The 24,410-nt window shown below is 35.8% G+C and overlaps 1 protein-coding gene across 4 annotated transcripts in view; it reads left to right on the top strand.

Moving 5' to 3' along the window:
* Positions 1-23,467, top strand: part of MRPL42 (mitochondrial ribosomal protein L42) — a 37,189-nt gene extending 13,722 nt beyond the window's left edge. For all 4 annotated transcript variants that reach the window (XM_020287928.2, XM_020287926.2, XM_020287929.2 and 1 more), the window contains 5 exons: positions 1,700-1,862; positions 7,243-7,306; positions 8,307-8,391; positions 14,458-14,621; positions 22,271-23,467. In XM_020287928.2, coding sequence (XP_020143517.2) covers positions 1,793-1,862; positions 7,243-7,306; positions 8,307-8,391; positions 14,458-14,621; positions 22,271-22,316 — 429 coding nt within the window. In that variant the 5' untranslated portion in view covers positions 1,700-1,792 and the 3' untranslated portion in view covers positions 22,317-23,467. The remainder of the gene's footprint in view (positions 1-1,699; positions 1,863-7,242; positions 7,307-8,306; positions 8,392-14,457; positions 14,622-22,270) is intronic.
* Positions 23,468-24,410: the final 943 nt, after the last annotated feature.

The following is a 24,410-nucleotide window of genomic DNA, read 5'->3' as shown; positions in this document are numbered from 1 at the left end:
GTCAGAGCACATAACATGTATGAAAGTGGATCATAAACTGTTAAAAAGCACACCGTATGGGCCGGGCGCTGTGGCTCACGCCTGTAATCCTAGCTCTTGGGAGGCCGAGGCGGGCGGATTGCTCAAGGTCAGGAGTTCAAAACCAGCCTGAGCAAGAGCGAGACCCCGTCTCTACTATAAATAGAAAGAAATTAATTGGCCAACTGATATATATATAAAAAATTAGCTGGGCATGGTGGCGCATGCCTGTAGTCCCAGCTACCCGGGAGGCTGAGGCAGAAGGATCACTCCAGCCCAGGAGTTTGAGGTTGCTGTGAGCTAGGCTGACGCCACGGCACTCACTCTAGCCTGGGCAACAAAGCGAGACTCTTGTCTCAAAAAAAAAAAAAAAAAAAAAAAAAAAAAACCACACCGTATGAACTCAGGATTGTGTTAGTGTACTGACAGTGCCAGGAATCAGCCAGCATAGTTTAGTAAGAAAGAGGGCCTATGTATCACTTTTTGGGGAAGGGCACAAACAGTCGTTGAGGCAGATTAAAAAAAAAGGGGTGTAATAATGATTATTTGTCATTAATTCACAACAGCCCGTGGAGATTGTGGTTGTTTCCCCCATTTTACCATTGAAGAAGCTAAGGGTCATTTAGGTAATGACTTTCCCAAAAGTTTCCCAGTTTGTCAGTGACTGACTCTAAAGTCCTTGGAAGCAAGTCATTTAAATTTTGTACTTAGTTTCTTCACAAGTCAAGATAAAGATACCTCACACGATTAAGAGAGTAAAATAAAATGGTGGTGAAGCACCTTGGAAAGTTAAAAAACATATATGTATGTGTGTGTGTGTATGTATATATATATATATATAATGGTGAAATTTTATCTGGGACTTTAGAACATTTATACGTGTTCCTCTAAACAAGTATTTAGTGGGCCAAGAGTAGGCCTTTTTTGATATTTCATTTAACCAGAAACAGAATACTACTCTAGTGATGTAGTAAGATCTTGTGTATGGGATCTCGGAGGTTGTATGCAGACACACTAGCATAATGAGAGTATATGCTCTGTGTATTGTGTGACTGTTTCTAAAGGTAATTACACATCTATTGAGTGCTCCTTGAGTGGAAACTGCACTTGGTGCACAGAAGTTTGCATTTAAGAGAAATGGTAATGGACATAGTTCTGGGGTTTCTGATCTTACATTTTGATGATGTTGCTCTTTGTTGCATTGTTAAATCATGTGGAATTGCAAAATTGTTTAAAAGCCTTGCTTCTATTGACTGTAGTTCTAGGTAGTGATTCTTATTTTGTTCTTTTTGTTTCGGTTTGGGTTTTTTTTTTTTAGATAAGGTCTTGCTTTGTCTTCTCCGGCTAGAGTGCAGTGGCCTCACCATAGCTCACTGCAACCTCACGCTCCTGGACTCAAGTGATCCTCCTGCTTCAGCCCTCCCAGTAGCTGGAACTACAGGCACATGCTACCTCGCCTGGCTAATTTTTCCATTTTTTGTAGAGACGGAGTCTTGCTCTTGCTCAGGCTTGTCTTGAACTCCTGGCCTCAAGCAATCCTCCTGCCTTAGCCTCCCAAAGTGTTAGGATTATAGGCGTGAGCCACTGTGCCTGGCCTCTTATCTTGTTCTTATAGCGTTTAATATAACTCAGCACTTAAGTTTATGATAGGAGCACTGATTTTTCTTTATCTCTTGAGCAGGGATGAAAATTGGTGTGCCTAGAAGCAGATTTTAAAAGCAGTTCTTCTTCAAAACATCTTTTTTCATACTACCTGATAAGCATCTTGAACACCATGGCCACAGCAGCAGTAAAATGGGTGATAGCAAAGAGACCTATCTTGAAACATTTATTTCCAATCCCAAGTAAGTGAAGTTTTTTTAATGTTACTTTTTAAAACGGTATAGAAAATTTAAAGTGTTTAGTTATCATATATACCCATTAATTTGCAGGAGTGTTTGCAATAATGGAAAATAGAAGAAAACCTAAATGTTAGTCCAAAGGGGGATCGATATATTATGGTTCATCTTAACTATGACTTAATACCTCCTTTGTATGTCTTCATGTATTCCGTGTATGGAACCGAACCCTACAGAAGGCTTGGGTTATTAATCCAATGTTCCTGGATCTCTTGTGTTGTTTTGGATGTGATGAATGTCATGTGGATGATCAAAATTTCAAAAGGGTACATCAAAGTCATCTCTCTCATCAGACAAGAGAAAGCCAGAAATAGTCTTCAGAATGGAAAACTTGACTAGTGGTGTGCTATCGATAAGCAAAACTTCATTACTACCCATCATTTTATCTACTGATAGGATGAATTCTTGGCATGCTTTTGTGCTTCTTTATTAATTATAACTGTTATTCAGGGTTTTGGTGTCTTTTTTTTTTACCTTTAGAAAAGAGAAACTAAAATTTAGTTTTCATTCTAAGATTTATTTTCTGCTTTTCTTCTGCATTACTTATAAGCATGGATAAAATCTTAAAGGTTTGAATAAAAATTATACATATGCAGTTATTACCAACATGGAAAGGTCTCCAAATGGAAGGGGGAAAAAAGCATGTCACAGAACAGTATCTGTCATATGATCTTTTTTTTTTTTGAGACAGAGTCTCACTTTGTTGCCCAGGCTAGAGTGAGTACCGTGGCGTCAGCCTAGCTCACAGCAACCTCAAACTCCTGGGCTCAAGCAATCCTACTGCCTCAGCCTCCCGAGTAGCTGGGACTACAGGCATGTGCCACCATGCCTGGCTAATTCTTTCTCTATATATTAGTTGGCCAATTAATTTCTTTCTATTTATAGTAGAGATGGGGTCTTGCTCTTCCTCAGGCTGGTTTTGAACTCCTGACCTCGAGCAATCTGCCCGCCTAGGCCTCCCAGAGTGCTAGGATTACAGGTGTGAGCCACTGTGCCTGTCCTGTCATATGATCTTGTTTATGTGTTTGAAAGGTGATCCATCATATATATATGTGAATATGCATAAATGTAGAGTAAAAGTGAATATGCATAAATGCAGAGTAAGAGGTCTGGACCAACCAGTGGTTATCTGTGTAGACCACTAGTGGGATTTAGCTGAGGGCAGGAGTGAGGGATTATACTTATTTACAAGTTTTACTTTTTTAGTGGTTATTAAAATTTGCAATAAAGGGTAAATTCACAGTCCCATCTTCCGAAGATAATCATTGTTAATATTTTGGTGGATGCTCTTTGTTTTTGTTTTTTTCCCTGTACCTAGTCATTTAAAAAAATAAAATGTAATTTCTACCTTTATTTTCTAAAGAACTATATGTAGTCTAATATTTTCCTGAAGGCCTATTAAAACATGTTTGACAGTAAAAGCATGGACCCAAATAAGTAAATAGAGTATTAAAGTCTTATTTTTTCAGCCAACTGTGCTATCCTTTTCCTTTTCCTCTGGCTGTGAACTCTTTTCTCCGATTTCTAAAGTAGGCATGATTAGAAGGCTACAGTAGGTTTGCTTTTTCATGTTTAGCTATGTCAGCTAACTTTTTATACATCTCTGCTTGACCTTAATCTCTTCCTTCATGTTTGCTATTTACTGCCATTTGTAATTGAAAGTTTCTTTATTGAGTTAAGGGGAAAAGAGCTGTTTAAAGAGTAGGGTAAAAATCAAAGTAATAAATAGGTAATTTGGTGGCACTTGAGGCAGGGAAAAGATGTTTTGCCCAGTAAACACCCTTGTTGAATAGAATGTTCAGAAGTTAGCTAAATCATACTTTTATAGGAAACCTTCCATCCCTGTTCCTTACTCACCCCACTCCTCCCTGCCTTTTTAAGGGTTCTGACCATAATAACACTTATCATAGTATATTCAAAGTAAAGTCAACTTAGAATTAAATAAACAGAGAAGGAGATTGCTAAGAGACATTAGATATAAAGTGAGATAATAATCAAAACTACAATCAGCTTTTGATAATCTAAGAGCATTTTTGTTTTGAATTGAAAGAGAGGCCCTCACTGCTTTGCCCTGACAGGAATCCAGCTTCAAAGCTAATGAGAAGTCAGATCTAATCAGTTTTTACAGTCCATGCCTTGAAACAGCAATTAGTAGCTCACACAGCTTAATCTGAAAGCCAGTTAATCTGTCCCTGGATAATTGAAAATTGTTTATGTGTCTTTTTCCTCCCTGGATTTCCCACTAAATTTGTACTGGATCTAATTTATTTTGGTGTCCCTGGTGCCTCTCATTCATGGTTGAAAATAAATAAATGTTTGTTGAACGGATCTGAATGGATTGAGTTACTGTCAAAATATCCAGTTAACTAAGAATTTAGAAAATCATTCCAGTACCACTCAGTCATCCTAATACTCAGTGACCTCACTTCTTATATCTTGAAGCCCCTTATTCTGCACAGTTCCTAATATTACTATTATTGAAGGTACAGTAAGTATTATGACTGTCATTATTGATGTTTTATAAGAAAGGAAAGGACATTAAGATTGGAGGCAAAGGCAAAATCATGAATTAAGGAGATAAAGTTCAATGAGCAAAAATAAAAAGACTTCCCTGTATTCTAGAAGGAACATTTAAAACCTTCCCAAATATAGAGTCACATGGAAATGTAGAACATTTTACAGTTTTTAAAAGTATGTTAAACCATTTTATTTTTACAACTTTAAATTTAGTAGCCTGTACAGTATTATCCTCTTTATGAAGATAAAGAATCTTGAGTTCTCTGGCTCTCGTAAACTTATTCAGCGTCACATATTTGGTATGGTAAGTGAAAGCTGTGACTAAAACCTAGGTCTCCCCATCTGTACCTCCTTTCCTGTAGTAACTTAAAATATTGAGTACTTGAAGATTAAATGGGACAAAGTTTAGCTTTTATAAAAATGCAATTAAACATATATATATAAAACAAGAGTAGCCCATAAGTTACAGAAATTATTATTATTAAAATTCTTTTTTGGCAGATTGAGTTGCTTTGGGTTGATAGTTCTTAACTTTGGCATTGATCCTAATTATATATTTAGAACCTCTGATACTTCCATATCTAGAATTAATTCTCTTGGTAAAATGTCACGTAATGAGTTTTTCAAGTATTAATTATGCAGAAATTTAACACTTTATAAGTAGTTTGGCAGTCACTTTTTATGAGTAGGCACTGTAGGAGACACAGTGATGAACAAGGTATATAGCTCGTATCCTTAAGGAACTTATTTAGATTTATATGTGAAACAGACATCTGTGAAAACAAGGAATACCCAGAGTATGATGTAGAATCTTTTAAGTGTGTCGTGAGGGCACAAACAAATGTCTGTGTAAATACCGAGTAGAAATTTTACTGAGCTTCTTCTTAACTAAGATACTGTTTTGTTGTCTTGAATTTTCCCTTTTGTCCATTTATTTTATTTTATTTTTTTTGAGACAGAGTCTCACTCTGTTGCCCAGGCTAGAGTGAGTGCCGTGGCGTCAGCCTAGCTCACAGCAACCTCAAACTCCTGGGCTCAAGCGATCCTACTGCCTTAGCCTCCCAAGTAGCTGGGACTACAGGCATGCGCCACCATGCCCAGCTAATTTTTTCTCTATATATTAGTTGGCCAATTAATTTCTTTCTATTTATAGTAAAGACAGGGTCTCACTCTTGCTCAGGCTGGTTTTGAACTCCTGATCTGGAGCAATCCGCCGGCCTAGGCCTCCCAGAGTGCTAGGATTACAGGCGTGAGCCACCGTGCCCCGCCCCTTTTATCCATTTAAGAATACTTAATTCTGTCTGTCCTGCCTCTGCCATCTGGTACTGTTTCTTTCAGTGAACATGTATATTATCTAACTGGTTTATATGGAATATAAACCTTTTTTAATGTTAACCTAATTGATGCATAATTAGGAAGATCCCCAGCAATGTTAAACAAAAAATATGTGTAAATGGTTTTTACATTAGCCTCTGATTTGTTTTAATGCTTTTCTGTATTAGCACAGATCACTGCGAATTAATAAATCTTGAGAAATTAGGTTAACTTTTGAATTCTTTGTAGTTTATTTCTTACATCAGTAGAATTTGGGGGCTAACAATTTTGTTCAACATTTTGTTCTTCTGCTAAAGACTGTTAAGGGATATACTAAGCTTTGGGGTGAGAATTTATATTTATATGTCTGTGTAAATGCAATTCTTGGGGAGAGGAGAGGTATACAAAAATGGAAACACCGATGCATGTAAATAACTGATGCAGAGAAAAAAATAAGGACTACAAAGAAGGTATAGCAATGTCATATGAAGTATTGATTGTGAGACATGTAAAATAGACAACTCTTTCCCCGTGATGGAGGCTCTCAGGCAGGGAGGGTAAAAAGGATTTCGAGGAAGAGTAGCATTTGACTTTGAAGGATGAGTGGTATTTGAACAAAGTGGGGATGGTATTTCATACTGAGGACATGGTAAAGGCCTGGAGGTAGGAAAGGCAGGGTAGGTTATAGTACATAGCAGGAATAAGAGGCTCTGTTGAGAGATTGATTCTTGGATTTAGCCAAAAGGTATTCAGAACTTGCTTTTAACTATACAAAGCTACCTTTAAAAACTTTATATTTAAAAGACCACGCTTTCTCTGAACATAGGGAAACCTTTCACAAACTTTTAAAAAAGTAATATGACTCTCGAATTTGCATATATTCTAAAAAAGGAAAATATGCTTTGAAATGTCAGCATTTACATTTTAAAAAGTTAATTTTGAACAAATTATTTTGTATTTCATCACTTAACACTCCTCCTTTATAAACTAAGCACCTTGGAATACCCAAATACTTCATGTTCTTTCTGGGAAAGGTTGGAATACCCAAACACTTTATTTTCTTTCTTACCTATGGTCCCTGCATCTGTTACTCTCTCTGCAGGGAACATCGTAGTCACCCCTTATCAACTCCTAGTTATTTCGTCATTCTTCAGAGCACCTTGTATGTCATCTCCACTGGGAAGGCTTTCTTGGACCTGCACAGTTGTGTTCAGTAGCCTGTCCATGTGCCTCCTCTCTCTCCCAATGATTACCCATCCTAACAATGCTTCTCCTTTGTGTTGGAATTCTTTACTTGTCTGTCTCTCTCACAAGCAGACTATCCCTTTGAGGGTAGGGACTGGGTCTTATTTGTTGTTGAATCCCCGGCCCCTAGTAGAGGCCTGTTTCATAGTAAACAGTAAATGTTGGTTGAATGAGTGAAACTAGCTTTAAATTTATATGTGAACATATACTCAAATTTACTAAATCTATTTTACTGTTTGGGGTTTTGCAGATGGAGCTTTATCTTGTGTTTGTCATAAATCTACATATTCTTCTCTACCAGATGACTATAATTGGTATGTATTAAAATTCAATTGAAAAAATAAGAGTTGTAGCTGTATCTGAAATGATTTAATTTTGTTTCTTGTTTTGGTGTTTTCTGCTTTCTTTTCTGATTATACTTAATTTTGTTTTTAAAAATTATTTCAATGATCTTATTTACCCTGTATCTGGGCTTATAAACATTTTAAATAAAAATCATTATGTTTCATTGAATATTTAACTTGTTGTAAGACAGACATGCTGTTAGAAATACTATCTTTTCTTCCTGAAGCTTGCTTTAGCTTTTTGAAAAAGTTAATTTTTTTTTAGTTTTCTCTTACAGTTTATATCTGTTAGCTTAAGCAATTATTTATCTTATCTTTTGCTTGACATTAAATAATCCTAAATTACAAATATTTAATTTAACCATCATTTATTTGGTACTTATTCAATACCAGTCACTATGATAAGAACTAGGAATAACATATGACATTGTTTTTTTTTCTCTATAGCAGTCTGATGTGTAGAAACTACAGTATATTTTCTTAAGCTATATTGTTTTTATTGCAAATTTTAATAAAAATATTTTTTCTTCCCTCTCGACACTAGTTTTAATGGTACATTTAGTGAGTGCTAAGATAAACAGTGATGAGATTGGACTAGGTAACATTTTTTGATCCTAGAAAGGTTGAGTTAACATTAAATGTTTTATATTATATAAAATTCCATCTTTCATCAAAAGTCAGTTGATTAAATGTTCATTGTAGTCATGTTATGGTATTCAATCTTAAAATCATGGTGAAACAATCTAATACTTTATCCTCTGTTAGCTCTTAACTACCTCTGTTGTGGTAGCTAAGCTGACATATTCTGTGGGTGGTCTTCAATTGTCCCCTATGTTGTGGGTACCAGGTTTGCCAATCCAGTGCTGTAGTATCTTCTCTTCAGCAATTCATGATTTATTAATCTTAGCTCTAAGAATAATCATTCTGCCTTGAAACAGTGTAACTCCATTTCTAAGACATTCTTTTTTAGCAAAGTTGAGCTTGCTTTGACATCTGATGGCAGGACGATAGTATGCTACCATCCTTCGGTGGACATTCCATATGAACACACAAAAGTATGTATGAAGAACTTTCTTGTAGTTGTTAATTTACTGTTAGAAATGTTTACACTTTGTTACAGTATTCAAAGAGAAGGGAGTTGTCTGATTTCCTTTATTTGGTCTAGATCTTCTTTTGGCTTTTTTATTTTACTATTACAATTTTTCTCTGACTTTTCATCTTCTTTCTAAAAAGATTTTCTTGGTATACAAAGTGAATCATTTAAACACAATTATGGCGTCAGTTTTAGGGCCTAAAAAACTTGATAGATTTCTGGTTAAGGATCAGACACTGGATCAGATCCAGTGTAAAATTACAAAATATATGTCCCATACTATCTCATATTATAATCTAAAAATTATAAAAAATTTATATTTTAGAGTTCTGTTTCATAACTTTTATAGTGTTGATTCAGATAATCTTTTTAATGTTGGGTGAATTTTTTTTAATTTAGTTTTTTTCTAATGGGCAGCATGGGTATAGATTTTAAGTGGCCTGGTTTAATTTTTTCTTTATTTCCTCAAAAGCCAGGCTCTAAATAGAAGAGATTTTGTTTCTGTTTTTAATACAACTTATGTTAGTTTGACCCAGTCTTTTTATTATTTTATATTTGAAGTGCTTTCTCCTATTTCTTTAAGCCTTCATCTAATTGGTAATGTTTGATTTGCTTTTTGAGGAGAAAATAATTCGATAATTTAAGTCATCACATGATATATTTAGTGGTATCTATTTTTAAAGATCATCATTAGGGTCAGGGTGCTGATTGGTTTGACCAAGCAGATTATTGTTCTTTTCCTAATTTTTATTCCATTTTTTTTTTTTTTTTTCTGAGACAGAGTCTCGCTTTGTTGCCCAGGCTAGAGTGAGTGCCCTCACAGCAACCTCAAACTCCTGGACTCAAGCAATCCTCCTGCCTCAGCCTCCCATTATTCCATTTTTTAAACTGTTTTGTCTGTCTGTTTTGTATCCTAGCCAGATACCATAGGCACTAATCCAGTGCCTCTTTTATTTCATTTCTTTGGGCAGTGTTTGGAAAATAGGTCTAAGTCACTAACTTTTGGCCTGTAAACCCTCCAGCTCACACTATGTTGTGCCTTTTTCCATTGTTATTTTGTGGTATATGTTTGGTCCCATGCCCTGTTTTAGCAATTATACCAAGAATGCCAGGTCATTTCTCAGCATGCAGACTCTCATCCCCATATGGCTGTTTACGTCACTGAATCTGACCCTTCTCAATTCTCAAAACTTTTCCACTGTACTTTTAGAACTTCCAGAATGTTTCCTTCACCTTCTGGCTTTTGTAGAAACCTGGCCATACCCCAGTGACATTGCTTTCCCAGCAGTCTTGTTAAGTAATTGCTGTTTTCTGTCCAGTACCCTTTTATCACTGGGCCTAGAGGTGGGGAAGGTGTTCCTGTAGCTCCTCATTATCATATCCAGGCCATTTCTCCTCTTCCCAAACAATTTCTAGCTTTGTAGTTTTTATCATCAAATTATACCATCTATTATCTTTTATTACTGTCATCTACCAACTACCAGGTCATTTCTTTTCCCCTACCCCTCCACTCTTCTTTGAAGATTTTATTTATTTTTAAAATATTTTTTATTTTTTTTGAGACAGAGTCTTGCTCTGTTGCCTGGGCTAGAGTTTTGTGACGTCTGCCTAGCTCACAGCAACCTCAAATTCCTGGAGGCTCAAGCAATCCTCCTGCCTCAGGCTCCTGAGTAGCTGAGACTACAGGCATGCACCACCACACCTGGCTATTTTTTTCTATTTTTAGTTGCCCAGCTAATTTTTTTCTATTTTTAGTAGAGATGGGGTCTTGCTCTTGCTCAGGCTGGTTTTGAACTCCTGAGCTCAAGCTTTCCTGTTGCCTTGGCTGCCCAGAGTGCTAGGATTATAGGTGTGAGCCACCATGCCCAGTCTTCCTTGAAGATTTTAAACTTATTGTCACACTCTCGAACACTTTCTGCCCTAATTTTTTGTTATTTCAATATCCATGTAGATGATATGTCTAAAACCCTGGCTTCTCACTTGATCTTCTCTCCTTACCTCAGCCACCCACTCCTATGTACATGCTCTGAAGATGTTCTAATTACCAGTAACTGCTTCTCTTCCCTCCCCATCTAAATTTCAAGAAGTCCACTGGCTTGCTACTAATTCCTTTTAGCCTTCCAGCTCCAGAAATTATTCATCCCCCCTTTGGGACGTACATCCATTGATCTAACCACTTTTCACATTCCCTCATGTATCTCACACATTCTCGCTCTCTCCTTACCCAGCATAGATTCATGCTATGGTCTGTCATACTCACTTCCCTGCATACATGCCTGCCTCTTCTTTCTTTGTTGAGTTTCATTTATTGTAACAATTGTCTCCTCTCTTACATTATCGATATTCCTTTCTCTAGTTTAAGGAATCATTCCTATCAGTTTATAAGTCATCACTCTACTGCCACCATACTGGCCTCCCCACTGTTCTTCAAGTACATTAGGCAAGCTCTTCCCTCAGAGCCTTTGTATTTCCTGTGTCCTTTGCCTGGAATGCTTTTACCTTAGAAATCCTCATAGTTTATTCCTTTTCCTTAAGATCTTTTTCCTTATTTGTTACCTTGTGAGGCCTTCCTTGGCTCCTTCATACATAGTTGTACGTCTGTCACTCCCTGTTGTCTTTTGATTTACTTTTCTCAATAGCACTTATAATTTCTGGCATACTGGATGTTTTCTTGTTTTTTATCTACCTCCCACCACTAAAATGTAAGCACTTTGAGGGCAAGACCTTGTGTGTTTTGCTCCTTGCTATGTCTTTAGCACCTGGAATAACACTTTGAACTTGGTAGGTGCACAATAAGTATTTGTTGATTAAATTAATAAAGTTGTCCCTCCCTCTTCTTGCTTAAGGGTTTTCTGTTTTAGGATTAAGAGACATTCATATGGGAAAGCTGGATTTTTTTTTTTTTTTTTTCAAAAAATAAGTTGTAGATTGGGATGTAGAATAAGAAATATTCTTGAAAACCTTTTTTAATTAAAATAAAGTATGTTCTTTTTGAATCTAGATTTACAAATCTCATAAAGATAGTTCATAACAGTATACAAATGTCCTCAAACCAGACTTAAAATTTAGAGTTGGTTTTCCTCTTTGGGTCCTGAAAAGAATTTTGCATACAAAGGTTCTGGTCATATGCTGAAATATTAACTGAGATTGGCTTTAAGAAGGTTAAGATGATTTGCATCTTTGTTTTTCTTGTGATTCACTCACATTTGACTCTAAAAGATGTTGAGTTTTTTCCATAGATACAAGTGAAAAGATTCTTCTTTCTACTTCTGCCAAATGTATGTTTTATTCAAGTACTAATATTCTAAAAATGTATTTCTAAAATTTAGAATTTATAGTTTAGGAAAATAAAGGTATTACCTGTATATTGTTTGTTCTTGCCTATGTTCCTTTACTCATAATATTTGTTATCCCTCATAGAGTACATTCTGTTCTCTGTGACAAGGCTCTTACTCGGCTCCCTTTCCACTTTTCACTGATACCTTTGTTGCTTTGCCTCTCTTTAGCACAGTCATATGTTGCTGAAATGACTACATGTTCTAAAAAATGTGTCGTTGGATGATTTTGTCATTATGTGAACATCATGGAGGGTACAGCCTACTACAAACCTAGGGTCTGTGGTGTAGCCTATGTAGCTTCTACGCTATAAACCATACAGCATGTTACTATGCTGAACAGTGTAGGCAGTTGTAACACAATGGTTTTGTGTATCTAAATGTATCTAAACATAGAAAAGGTAAAATAAAAATATGGTATAAATGATAAAAAATAGTATACCTGCATAGGGCACTTACCATGAATGGAGCTTGCAGGACTGGAAATTGCTCTGGATGAGTCAGTGAGTGAGTGGTAAGTGAACATGGAGGCTTAGGACATTACTGTGCACTATTGTAGACTTTATAAACACTGTATGCTTAGGCTACACCAAATTTTATAAATATTTTTCTTTGTTCAATAATAAATTTACTTTAACTTACTGTAACATTTTTACTTTATAAACTCCTAAATTTTTTAATACTTTTTGACTCTTTTTTTTTTTTTTTTTTTTTTTTGAGACAGAGTCTCGCTTTCTTGCCTAGGCTAGAGTGAGTGCCGTGGCGTCAGCCTAGCTCACAGCAACCTCAAACTCCTGGGCTCAAGCGATCCTCCTGCCTCAGCCTCCCGAGTAGCTGGGACTACAGGCATGAGCCACCATGCCCAGCTAATTTTTATATATATATATATTAGTTGGCCAATTAATTTCTATTTTTATAGTAGAGACGGGGTCTCGCTCAGGCTGGTTTTGAACTCCTGACCTTGAGCAATCCGCCCGCCTCGGCCTCCCAGAGTGCTAGGATTACAAGCATGAGCCACCGCGCCCGGCCTTGACTCTTTTAGAATAGCTTAAAACACAGACACATTATACAGCTGTACAAAAATATCTTCTTTATATCCTTATTCTATAAGCTTTTTTCTATTTTTTACTTTATTTTTTTACTTTTTCAACTTTTCTGTGAAAAACTAAGACACAAACACACACATTAGCATTGACCTACACAAGGTCAGGACCATCATTATCACTGTCTTGCACCTCTATATCTTGTCCCACTGAAAGGTCTTTAGGGGCAGTAACTCATATGGAGCTGTCATCTCCTGTGAGAACAGCACCTTCTGGAATAACTCCTGAAGGACCTGCCTGAGGCTGTTTTACAGTAACTTTTTTCTTTTTTATAAGTAGAAGGAGTGAACTCTAAAATGATAATAGAAAAGTATAGTATAGTGAATATATAAGCCAGTAATATAATTGTTCATTATCAAGTATTATGTACTGTACATAAGTGTATGTGCTATACTTTTATATGACTGGTAGTTGGTTTGTTTAAACACCAGCATTGACACAAACATGTGAGTAATGCTTTGCACTATGACATCTTCGAGCTGTGACATCTGCGTTATCACTAGGTGATAGGAATTTTACGTCTCCATTATAATCTTATGGAACCACTGTTGTATACATGACTGAAATATCATTGTGTAGCACATGACTGTACTTACTCAATTGTGCCACCTCCATGTACTTATATATTGCTTTTTAAAGAGATCTTGTTTCATGTACATATAAGCTAGATATAAGTATTATATGTGCTATAACATTTAATACAGCAGTAGTTGCCAATAATAATATGTGAATGTGAAGAAGACATCTGTGTTTGAATTGTTTCTTATCTGGTTGTAAATTCAGATTTTCATTGTATTATGATATATATATGGTGATTTGTAAAGCAAGGCAATATTACAGTCTTGGTATATACATTATCATTATAGCTATGTTATTTTCTTTATGATTGCATTACATAATATTAATGCTATAATCTTTGTTATGTACATAAATATCACTTAATATTTAAAATACAGGTAACTTGACCCTACAAGACAGTGGTTCTTAAAGTTTTTAGTAAACTACTATTACTGATAGGAATGTGTTGTATCATTTATGTGTGTTGGGGATGAGGTTTTTAGTAACTAATATCTTTAGGGGAAAACTACTCAAATTACCATAAAGCATTATTTGATGATATTTCATTCACCTAAAATGAAAACATTAAAAATGTGCCTGCTTCCATTGGATATAAGACATGTCATTTTCAGTGAAAAGTTATTCATTGTTTCTTACCTTAATGATACAGAAGCTAGACTGTAAACTTTTAAGTTAAAAAATAATAATAGACATAATTTATACTTTGGGGAAATAGAAACAAGTAATAAATACTTTATTATTAGTATTAAAGTATTAAAATACTTTATCATTATCTTAGAAAATAAGAACTTTAGTATTGGAAAAGAAACCTAAAATTTGGTGTGATAAAAATATTTCTGACTCTTCAATGAATAATGCAACTAAGTTGAAATGCTGTTCCAATAACTTATTTATTCTTCCTAAGGTACTGTAATGAATTACTAAGTATGGTAATTGTTTTATTGTAAACTGAGTCAAATGCTGGCTAACATTCCTACATTTTGTTGCTGTGTGTTACTGATTATTTTATAGCCTATCCCTCGACCAGATCCTGTGCATAATAATGAAGAAACACATGATCACATGCTAAAAACCAGATTAGCAGAAAAAAGTGAAAACCTTGAGCAAGGACCCATGATAGAACAACTTAGCAAAATGTTCTTTACTACTAAGCACCGTTGGTATCCTCGTGGACAGTAAGTTCTATTTTCTTTTCCTCAGCTCCCACTAGACACGCTAAAGGAACATGTAACTTTTTTTACATTAACAATCTTCTGAAGTGATATTCTGCATGGAAAAATTAACGCTATTATGTAGCTGAAATGAAATAATGCTGCTCTTTTCCCCCTTTGTTTCTTTTTTTTTTTTTTTGAGACAGAGTCTCATTCTGTTGCCTGGGCTAGAGTGCCGTGGCGTCAGCCTAGCTCACAGCAACCTCAAACTCCTGGGCTCAAGCAATCCTCCTGCCTCAGCCTCCAGAGTAGCTGGGACTACAGGCATGCGCCACCCTGCCCGGCTAATTTTTTTCTATATATTTTTAGTTGGCCAATTAATTTCTTTCTATTTTTAGTAGAGACGGGGTCTCACTCTTGCTTAGGCTGGTCTCGGACTCCTGACCTTGGGTGACCCTCCCACTACAGCCTCCCAGAGTGCTAGGATTACAGGTGTGAGCCACCATGCCTGGTCTCCCCTTTGTTTCAATGGGGGAATTCAGTGAGAGATTTCAGTGAAATTTACTTGTGAGAGTTCCTGAAAGTTTTTCTATTTTATGATATAGTCATTTAGTGTATTGTTTTCATTAATCTTCCTGATAAATAATTGATCATGTCCTCAGACCTTATCCATTTCTTTAACAGATTTTGCATTATTACCAAAACAAAATTGGGTGCAGCAAATGATTGGGCAGTATGTATTGTTCTCAGTTCCTTTGAGAAAGTACAATTGCCCTTCTGTTTGCTAATACTTGCATTTTATTCCATTAGTTCTTACCTGCTATCTGACTCTGGCTTTAATTAATTTTCTTTTTTCGATTCTTTTTTCATTCTTATGTATCTTTTCCATACCAAAGTATGAGGTGTTTTTTTGTTGTTGTTTATATTTGTTCATTTGAACAAACTTTGTTATTATTTACTTTCACTTGTGTAATCTAGTAACTAGCACTGGGCTGGCACATTTATGGCAGGATACATTTATAGAATTAATGAATATACATTCATCAAATTGTTCTACTAAGTTCTAGGTGATCAAAAACAATCCCTGGCCGCGCATGGTGGCTCACGCCTGTAATCCTAACACTTTGGGAGGCCGAGGCGGGAGGATCGCTTGAGGTCAGGAGTTCGAGACCAGCCTGAGCAAGAGCAAGACCCCGTCTCTACTAAAAAAAAATAGAAAGAAATTAATTGGCCAACTAAAAACATATAGAAAAAATTAGACAGGCATGGTGGTGCATGCCTTTAGTCTCAGCTACTTGGGAGGCTGAGGCAGCAGGATTGCTTGAGCCCAGGAGTTTGAGGTTGCCGTGAGCTAGGCCGACGCCATGGCACTCTAGCCCGGACAACAGAGTGAGACTCTGTCTCAAAAAAAAAAAAAAAAAAATCCCTGTTTGCAAGTTGTTTACAGTCAAGGAGGGAAGATAGTAGAGTAAATAAACAATTAAATCAAGTATGATTGAGCTTTGAAGGATGGTTAGGAATTAACCCATTTCCATGGGGGAAAAGCTCTACAGGTAGAGGAAACGGTGTGGCAGATAAAGTGAGCTGGGGAAATTGCTAGTAGTTCAGATTGTAAGGAACCAAGAATATTAATTTACTATACTAAAACATAGCTTTCCTTTTCTTGTCTAAAAAAGCCCCTCTCTTAACAATCTCTATAATACAAGTGATATTTCCATATCAATTTACCAAGAAAAAATTTGGCCAACATACTCTTTCAATTTCTGCTTCTATTTTATATCTCCTTCTTTGGTTTATCTTTCTTATTTAGTACCTGCTTTGTTTATGCATGCTATTTTGATTTGTCCCTACCTTTGTAAGGTTAGGGCATGTGAAAATAAAGCAGGAAACCATTTCATTTCCCTATATCTTAAGTCATTTCCATATTCTAAAATTTCTTTTTCTAATTTACAACATCTTTCATGTTTACCTTTTATTTCTATCCTGTTACCTAGATATTTGAGTTCAAGCCTTCTTTAAACTTCTTCTATAGTGGCTTTTAGTACCTGTTTCCTTCCTGCATGTTCCATATTGCTACAATCTTTTGTAAGCATTGTTCATTACTAAATCACTGAAATTATAAAAACCCTCTAAAGATATATAATTTGAAGGGGGCAAGACTGAAGACAGGAAGACTGTTAGGCGTCTTAAAACCAAGCATGCTGTCTTTAGACATTTGTGTTTAGTACCCTACCTATGTTTAATCTTATTTACTTAATCTTACTACTAATTAGCTTTCAGCTGCTAATTAATCTTCTGGTATTTTTTTCCCCATCAAAATTACTAGGCACTTTCAATTGTAAGCAGACTTTAATTAGATGAAATTGATTGTCCAATATCTATCCTAATAAAGAGCTCTGCAGAAAAACCCCCGATACTAATTTATGTGCATAAAGAAAAAATTTACCTGTATGTGTTGTCCTTGCAGATGCATCATCTTTCTGAATTTTATTTTATTATTATTTTTTTGAGAATGAGTCGTACTCTGTCACCCCAGGTAGAGTGCAGTGGTGTCATCATCTCACTGCAACCTCAAATTCCTGGGCTCAAGTGATCTTCCTGCTTCAGTCTCCAAGTAGCTAGGACTATAGGTGCATGCCATAGCACCCGGCTAATTTTTCTATTTTTAGTAGAGATGGGGTCTTGCTCTTGCTCCTCCGGCTGGTTTCAAACTCCTGAGCTCAAGCAGTCCTCCTTCCTTGACCTCCCAGAGTGCTAGGATTATAGGCATGAGCACCACACCCAGTCATCTTTCTAAATTTTAAATAAGCCTGTGTGTAATCACTAATCATTGAATAAATATTTATTGTATACCTATGTATTTTGGATTAATGTAAACCATTTGCAAGTGTTTGTTTCTAGATGTCAGTGACCATTCTTTTTCTTTTTTTACCATTTTTTAAAAACTTCAGTATATAGAAAGATGACTTACTAAACATTTCAAAATTCTTAAATTACAGCAATCAAAAGAATGGGACCCATTATGAATTTAATAACTGGGGATATGTAATATCTTTTTAAATAAGTTTTTATTAAAAGGTATAAAATGCACCTTTTTAAAAAGTATTTTTAAACTATGCATAAGTATAGTCTCCTCTGCTGTCACTTTGCAAAAGAGCTATCAGGTCCTCTGAAGAAGCCTCTTTTTCTACTTTCATAAGGCTCATAATTTAGAAGCCTATCTTCTTTTTAATTTAAGCAATTTAGTGCTAGAAATTTCCTTCTGAGCACTGCTTTAGCTACATCTCACAAATTTTGGTATGTTTAGATCTCATTTTCATTCAGTTAAAAATGTTTTCTAATTTCCCTTGTGAAATTATCTCCTTTTTTCTTTGACTCATGGGTTATTTAGCAGCTGTTAATTTCCAAATATTTTGAAACTTTGCAGATGTCTATTACTGATTTCTAGTTAAATTCCGTTCTGATAAAAAAATACACTTTTTGTGATTTCAGTCTTTTAAAATTGATTGAGACTTGTTTTATGGCCTAGATTATGGTCTATCTTGGTAAATATTTCATGTGCATTTGAAAAGAAAGTATATTTTCTGCCACTCTTGGGTGTAGTGTTCTAAAAATATCAATTAGGTCTAGTTGGTTGATAGTGTTGTTTTCTATATCCTTACTAATTTTCATTTTATTTAATCAATTATTAGGAGAAGAATATTAAAATCTGAAACTGTAACTGTGGATTTTTCTATTTCTCCTTTCACTTTTATCTATTTTTATTCATATATTTTGAAGCTTTGTTATCAGAAGTATATATGTATATTTTTGTTGTGTCCTCTTAATGAATTGACACTTTATTAAAATTTTTTACTGCTGCTAACATTTTTTATTCTGAAATCTATTTTGTCTAGTATAATATAGCTTATCTAGCTTTCTTTTGATTAGCATTTGCTTGATGTATCTTTTTCTATTCTTTTACTTTTAACCTCTCTGTCTTTATTTTTAAAGTGGATTTCTTATAGATAGCATATAATTGAGGCTTTCCTTTTTATCCAATCTGACCTCAGTGCCCCCTCTCATTTCAACATGAAGCTGTTTTAAATGCTTTATGCTTTGATTTTCAGTACTTTCACTATTCCTCTGCCATTCACTCTTAGCTTACTTTCTTCTTGAAACTTTGATAATATTCAGTTTGAATAGTTACTACCCCTGTTAGCACAACTATATAAACTGTAATTTATTAGGTATCTGTTAATTTTATATTTGTAGATAGTTGTTTTGTTTACTTCTTCTCTGGATTATTCTCTCTTCATTAGGAATGCATCTTCTGTTTTGTAATTTTCCACAAGACTTCTAGCATGGCATCCTTAATACAATGTATGGGTGCTAAGTTACTATCTGATGGAATAATATCTCTCCTAATTATCTTTATAGCTTCGTCAAGGTGTTCAGTTCCTCTTTGAAATGGTAATTTATTTATAGTAGTTTTGGGAATGGTCCACTGGTAAATTTCCCAGTGATTCTTGGAAGTTTTATTTCTGGAGTTCAGCTATCAGGTTATATGAGTTTATCCAGTTCCAGTTTATCTGGGTAGGTCACAGGTGGGTTAAGATCGTTCTCATTATCAGATTCTTAATCAAGGTCAGCAAATCCTGAATGATCTAAGGGTGTTGCCCCACCCCATTCAGTCTTGATGACACCTGCATCTAATTATTGGCCTCACCCAAAGTGGGCAGACTGGGAGTAAAGCTAGCATGACTGTGCAGAGTTGATTCTGCAATAGTCAGTGGCCAATGACCATTGTTGATTAGATCATCTCAAGTCTAAATCAAATCTAAAATTAAGTCTTTACTATTAAATTTGTGAATTGAATTTTGCCTTTTCCTATTCTGGTTATCCTTCATATTTTGGGATATCAATTCAGAGAGTCCTATTAGATTTGGGCTTCATACCAAGGCTGGGTACTAGAACTGTTTGAATTCTTAGTGTGGGAGATGGGTGATGAGGAAACCTAGGATAATTTGAAGTTTTAGTTCTCTACCCTCTGCCTTTGCCTGAATGAGTATTTTTATATTCAGCTGTGCAAAGTTTATTTTTAAAAACAGCACATATAATGACACTTCTGCTATTTCCTGTGTGATGATATTACAAGTAATGGAAACAAACTAGCTTAGCCATTACATGATGTTAACCTGAAGTCCTGGGGCTTCAAACATATGCTTTGGAAGGTAAATCTTATGCACGTCCATTTATTTTGTGCTTCCTACAGGAATTTACATTCAGTAAATGTAAATTTGTAAATTTAAAAATTTGTAATAGTAAATAGTTGTTGAGGACACAATTCTAAATTACATTGTTCCCCACAGCTGCCCCTGAGGTATCTCCTTTTGGTCTTTAATGTTGCCATTACTCAGGAAGCAAGCCATGTCTGTGCCCTCAGTTGCCAGCATCTCTGTACAAGTTCTTCTTCCTTTCTTCAGCCCTCCTTAGTTAGCATGAAAAAAATCAAAAGTGATGAAGCATTCCTTCCAGTATAATTCTTTCTAGAACACATAATTTTAGCAGTACTTCAGAGTTCCTAATGGTGTGTCCTTTACTTTTTACATTAATTCAACCTTAATAACTTTATTGAAACTCTTTTTACATGTCTAAAGTTCATATGCTATCTTGATTTCTCATGCTGGTTTCTTTTCATCTCCCTTGTCTCTAAATTTTGGGGTGCCCCGACAATCAATCAGTCTTTGGACCTCTCTTTTCTGTACCATTCTTGAGGACAGTGATCTTATCTAGGCTCACGGCATTAAATACCATCTGCATGATGATGGCTCCCAAATATGTATTCAAGACCTCTCCCTTGACCTCTAGACTTTTATATCCAACTGCCTACTCAGCATATGTAATAGACATCCCTAACTTAATGTGTCTCTGTTTCTGCTGGTCCCCCACAAACCAGCTTCTCCTGCAGCCTTCTCTCAGTTAATGCCCGCTCCATTCTTCTAGCTGCCTGGGCCAAAGGCTTCATACCACTCATGACTCTTCTCTTTGTCTTACACTTAACGAACGTCTGGTCTATCAGCAAATCCTGTTAGCTCTGTCTCCAAAATATATTCATATTTGAACACTTACCACCATTCCCTCTGCCATTGTGCTGGCCTAAATCACTATCCTTTGCCTGTTTTATTGAAATAGTTTCCTAACTGGTCTGCCCACTCTGTCTTTGCTTCCTGGAAGTCTGTTTATAGCATAGCAGCCGAGTAACCCTGTTAAAACTTCTGTTAGTTCTTGTAATTTTTCTATGGAAAACCCTTAAACAGCTTCCTACCTCACCATAGGCCTACAAGAACCTACATAATCTGTTTCTCTGTTACCTTTCTACCCTCGTGTCCTACTGTTCTTTGCCTTGTTCACTCTGTTCTGGCCACATGGCCTCCTTCTTGCTCCTTGAACATGCCCTTCCTTCCACCTCAGAGTCTTATACTTGCGGTTTCTCTGCATAGAATGTTTTTTCTCCCAATATCACTAAAGCTAGCTCTCTCACTTCCTTCAAGTTTTTACTCAATGAAGACTTTCCTGGCCTACTTATTTATCTTGTTTTCCTATCCCTTGCACTAGAATGTAAGATCCATGAGAGTGGGGATTTTTGTCTTGTTTTGTGTACTACAGAATTGTTAGTATCTAGAAGTAGCGCCCTGGCATACAGTAGATGCTCACTTACTTTAAAATGAATAAATGGCCGGGCGTGGTGGCTCACGCCTGTAATCCTAGCTCTCTGGGAGGCCGAGGCGGGCGGATTGCTCAAGGTCAGGAGTTCAAAACCAGCCTGAGCAAGAGCGAGACCCCGTCTCTACTATAAATAGAAAGAAATTAATTGGCCAACTGATATATATATAAAAAATTAGCCGGGCATGGTGGCACATGCCTGTAGTCCCAGCTACTCGGGAGGCTGAGGCAGAAGGATCGCTCGAGCCCAGGAGTTTGAGGTTGCTGTGAGCTAGGCTGACGCCAGGGCACTCACTCTAGCCTGGGCAACAAAGCGAGACTCTGTCTCAAAAAAAAAAAAAATAAAATGAATAAATGATCCTGATTCTCATACTACTCCCTAAATAAGAAAAAAGAAAGTTAACATAGCTCCATTAAAGGTAAAAAACTATGTTGAAAGAAAAGGATGGAGGGAAGACTAGATAGAAAGTAGGAAGGAACTGGAAAATAATTCTAAATTTCTAAAATATGGAGCAATCTTATAAATGCTTGAATAACAGTACTACTTTATTTAAAGAATTACTTTAATAGTTTCCCATGGAGGGAAAAAAAAAAAATTAGCTACTCCCATCAGTAGGGAACAGATTTGAAGACCTAGACACAGTTTCATTTGCTTATTTATTTATTTTAGAGATGAGATCTCACTCTGTCACTTAGGCAAGAGTGCGGTGGTATGATTATAGCTCACAGCAACCTTGAATGCATGGGCTCAAGAGAGCATGAAAAAAATCAAAAGTGATGGAGCATTTCTTCCAGTATAAACTATTAAGTTTCATTGATTTAAAAAAAAATAGTTTTAGTAACAAGAAAATAATCATAGAAATTTAGATTTTTACAGGAGTAACTTTTACTAAAATTGTGTTATCCCATACCAGGATCAAAGGAATAAAAAAAAAATGTTTTATCCCCATTATTTTCTTCTTTTCAAGGTATCACATTCGTCGTAAGAAACTGAATCCTCCAAAGGACAGATAATATTGAGGATCTCCAGGGAATCAGAGAGAAATGCCCCTCATTTGCCATTTGAGGAAATGTAATCTGGTGTATTCACTAATATGTTATACAGTAAAATAGTAATAATAAAATGTCTTTTCATATATTAGAATGTGCATTTCTTTATATTAAGTCTGGATTTGACATTCTCCTTTAAAGAAACCTATTTCATCTTTTTTTTCTTTTGCGATATTAAAGTCTTTCATTTACAGATGGTCCCTGACTTACAATTTTTTGACTCTTTGATGGTATAAAAGCCATACACATTCAGTAGAACATCAATAAATTATATGAGATATTCAATACTTTATTATAAAATAGGCTCTGTGTTAGACAATTTTACCCAACTTTAGGCTAATATAAGTGTTCTGAGCACATTTAAGATAGACTAAGCTAAGCAATCATGTTCAGTAAGCTAGGTGTATTAAATGCATTTTGACTTATAATATTTTCAACTTATGATGGGTTTATTGAGATATAACCCCATTATATTTTTATGTGTCTAGTATTAAGTATTTTTACATTTAACTAATTTTAATCAAACATTATTAATAGTATAAATATAATTAATAAAATTGTACACTGTTCTCCTGAAGGGGATTTTTAAAATGCCTTTGAGAATAAGCTGTTGAGATCTACCCAGAAATAAAATCTTACAGTGTTTCGATTGGCTCCTAGGAAATAATTAAATTAGTTACACTTAATCAGTTTCTACTATTTGCTAGGCCCTTTCCATACATTCTTATTAAATTCTCAAAATTATCTTTGAAGAAGGACCATCATTTTACAGATAAGACTTTGAAGAAGGACCCATTTTACAGATAAGACTAAATGACTTGAACCTTACCTAACCAGTGGGAAAGACAGGATCCAAACTGTCATGCTCCAAAGCTTTTTTTTAGTACATTACAACGACACAGGGTGGTTTTCTTTTACCTTAGAATGTGCTTTCCTAGAGATTTTTGTAAATAGACTATTATATAATTTGTTTTGGGATTTTTTTTCTGATTGTTGTAAAAATTATGCTAGCTTCAGAGCACAAGCAAACAGCTGCAGCTCTGTGATTAAAATGTTAATATCACTAAACTAGTGTTATGAAAATGTTAATAAATTATTCTGCTGTTGCTTGTCACTACCAGCTTGTATGTGATCCTTAATAGTATTGCTGCCTCTGTGATTTCTATTTAGGAGGTGAGGAATCTTTTAACCACTTCAGTCGGCGCTTACCGGCTGCGAAACCTTGCCCACAGCCGGCACTCATACTCCGCATGTTAGTTTGTGCTGTGCACTGATGGACGAATCTCTTGTGTGATGAGGAAAGCTTTAAAGCACTGAAAGTTTGTTTTACTTTATAGGCAGCTTTACTTGTAATGTAAATCAGAATAGGTAACATATACATATATGGGTTTTTTGTTGTTTTTTTTTTGAGACAGAATCTCACTTTGTTGCCCTGGCTAGAGTGAGTGCCATGGCATCAGCCTAGCTCACAGCAACCTCAAACTCCTGGGCTCAAGCAATACTCCTGCCTCAGCCTCCCGAGTAGCTGGGACTACAGGCATGCAGCACCATGCCCGGCTAATTTTTTCTCTCTATATTAGTTGGCCAATTAATTTCTTTCTATTTACAGTAGAGACGGGGTCTCGCTCTTGCTCAGGTTGGTTTCGAACTCCTGAGCTCAAACGATCCATCCGCCTCGGCCTCCCAGAGAGCTAGGATTACAGGCATGAGCCATGGCGCCCGGCCTACAAATATGTTTTTATTACGTTATTTTTAAATGTTCACAATTTTATTTTGATAAATGAAAAATTAGAAAAGTCATATCATGGCTGTCGGCTAAAGTCGAGGGTCAGCTGTGTGCCTTCATATCATGGCTGTCAGCTAAAGTCGACGCTCGGCTGTGTGTGTTCATCTGTGGCTATCGACTATAGTCGACACTCATACCGAAGTGGTTAAGAAGGTGGAAAGATGCTTTATTTAAACTTGTGAAATATTCCTGATCCAGTATTTGTAAAATTGATGTGAAAAATAATTTATCATTCAAAGTCTATTTAATGTAGTTCTTTTAATAAAGAAACT

This window comes from Microcebus murinus, chromosome 10 (genome assembly GCF_040939455.1).
Source record: "Microcebus murinus isolate Inina chromosome 10, M.murinus_Inina_mat1.0, whole genome shotgun sequence".
Taxonomy (NCBI): domain Eukaryota; kingdom Metazoa; phylum Chordata; class Mammalia; order Primates; family Cheirogaleidae; genus Microcebus; species Microcebus murinus.
The sequence above is the reverse complement of the archived record's forward strand: the minus strand, read 5'-3'. Positions and strand labels throughout refer to the sequence as shown.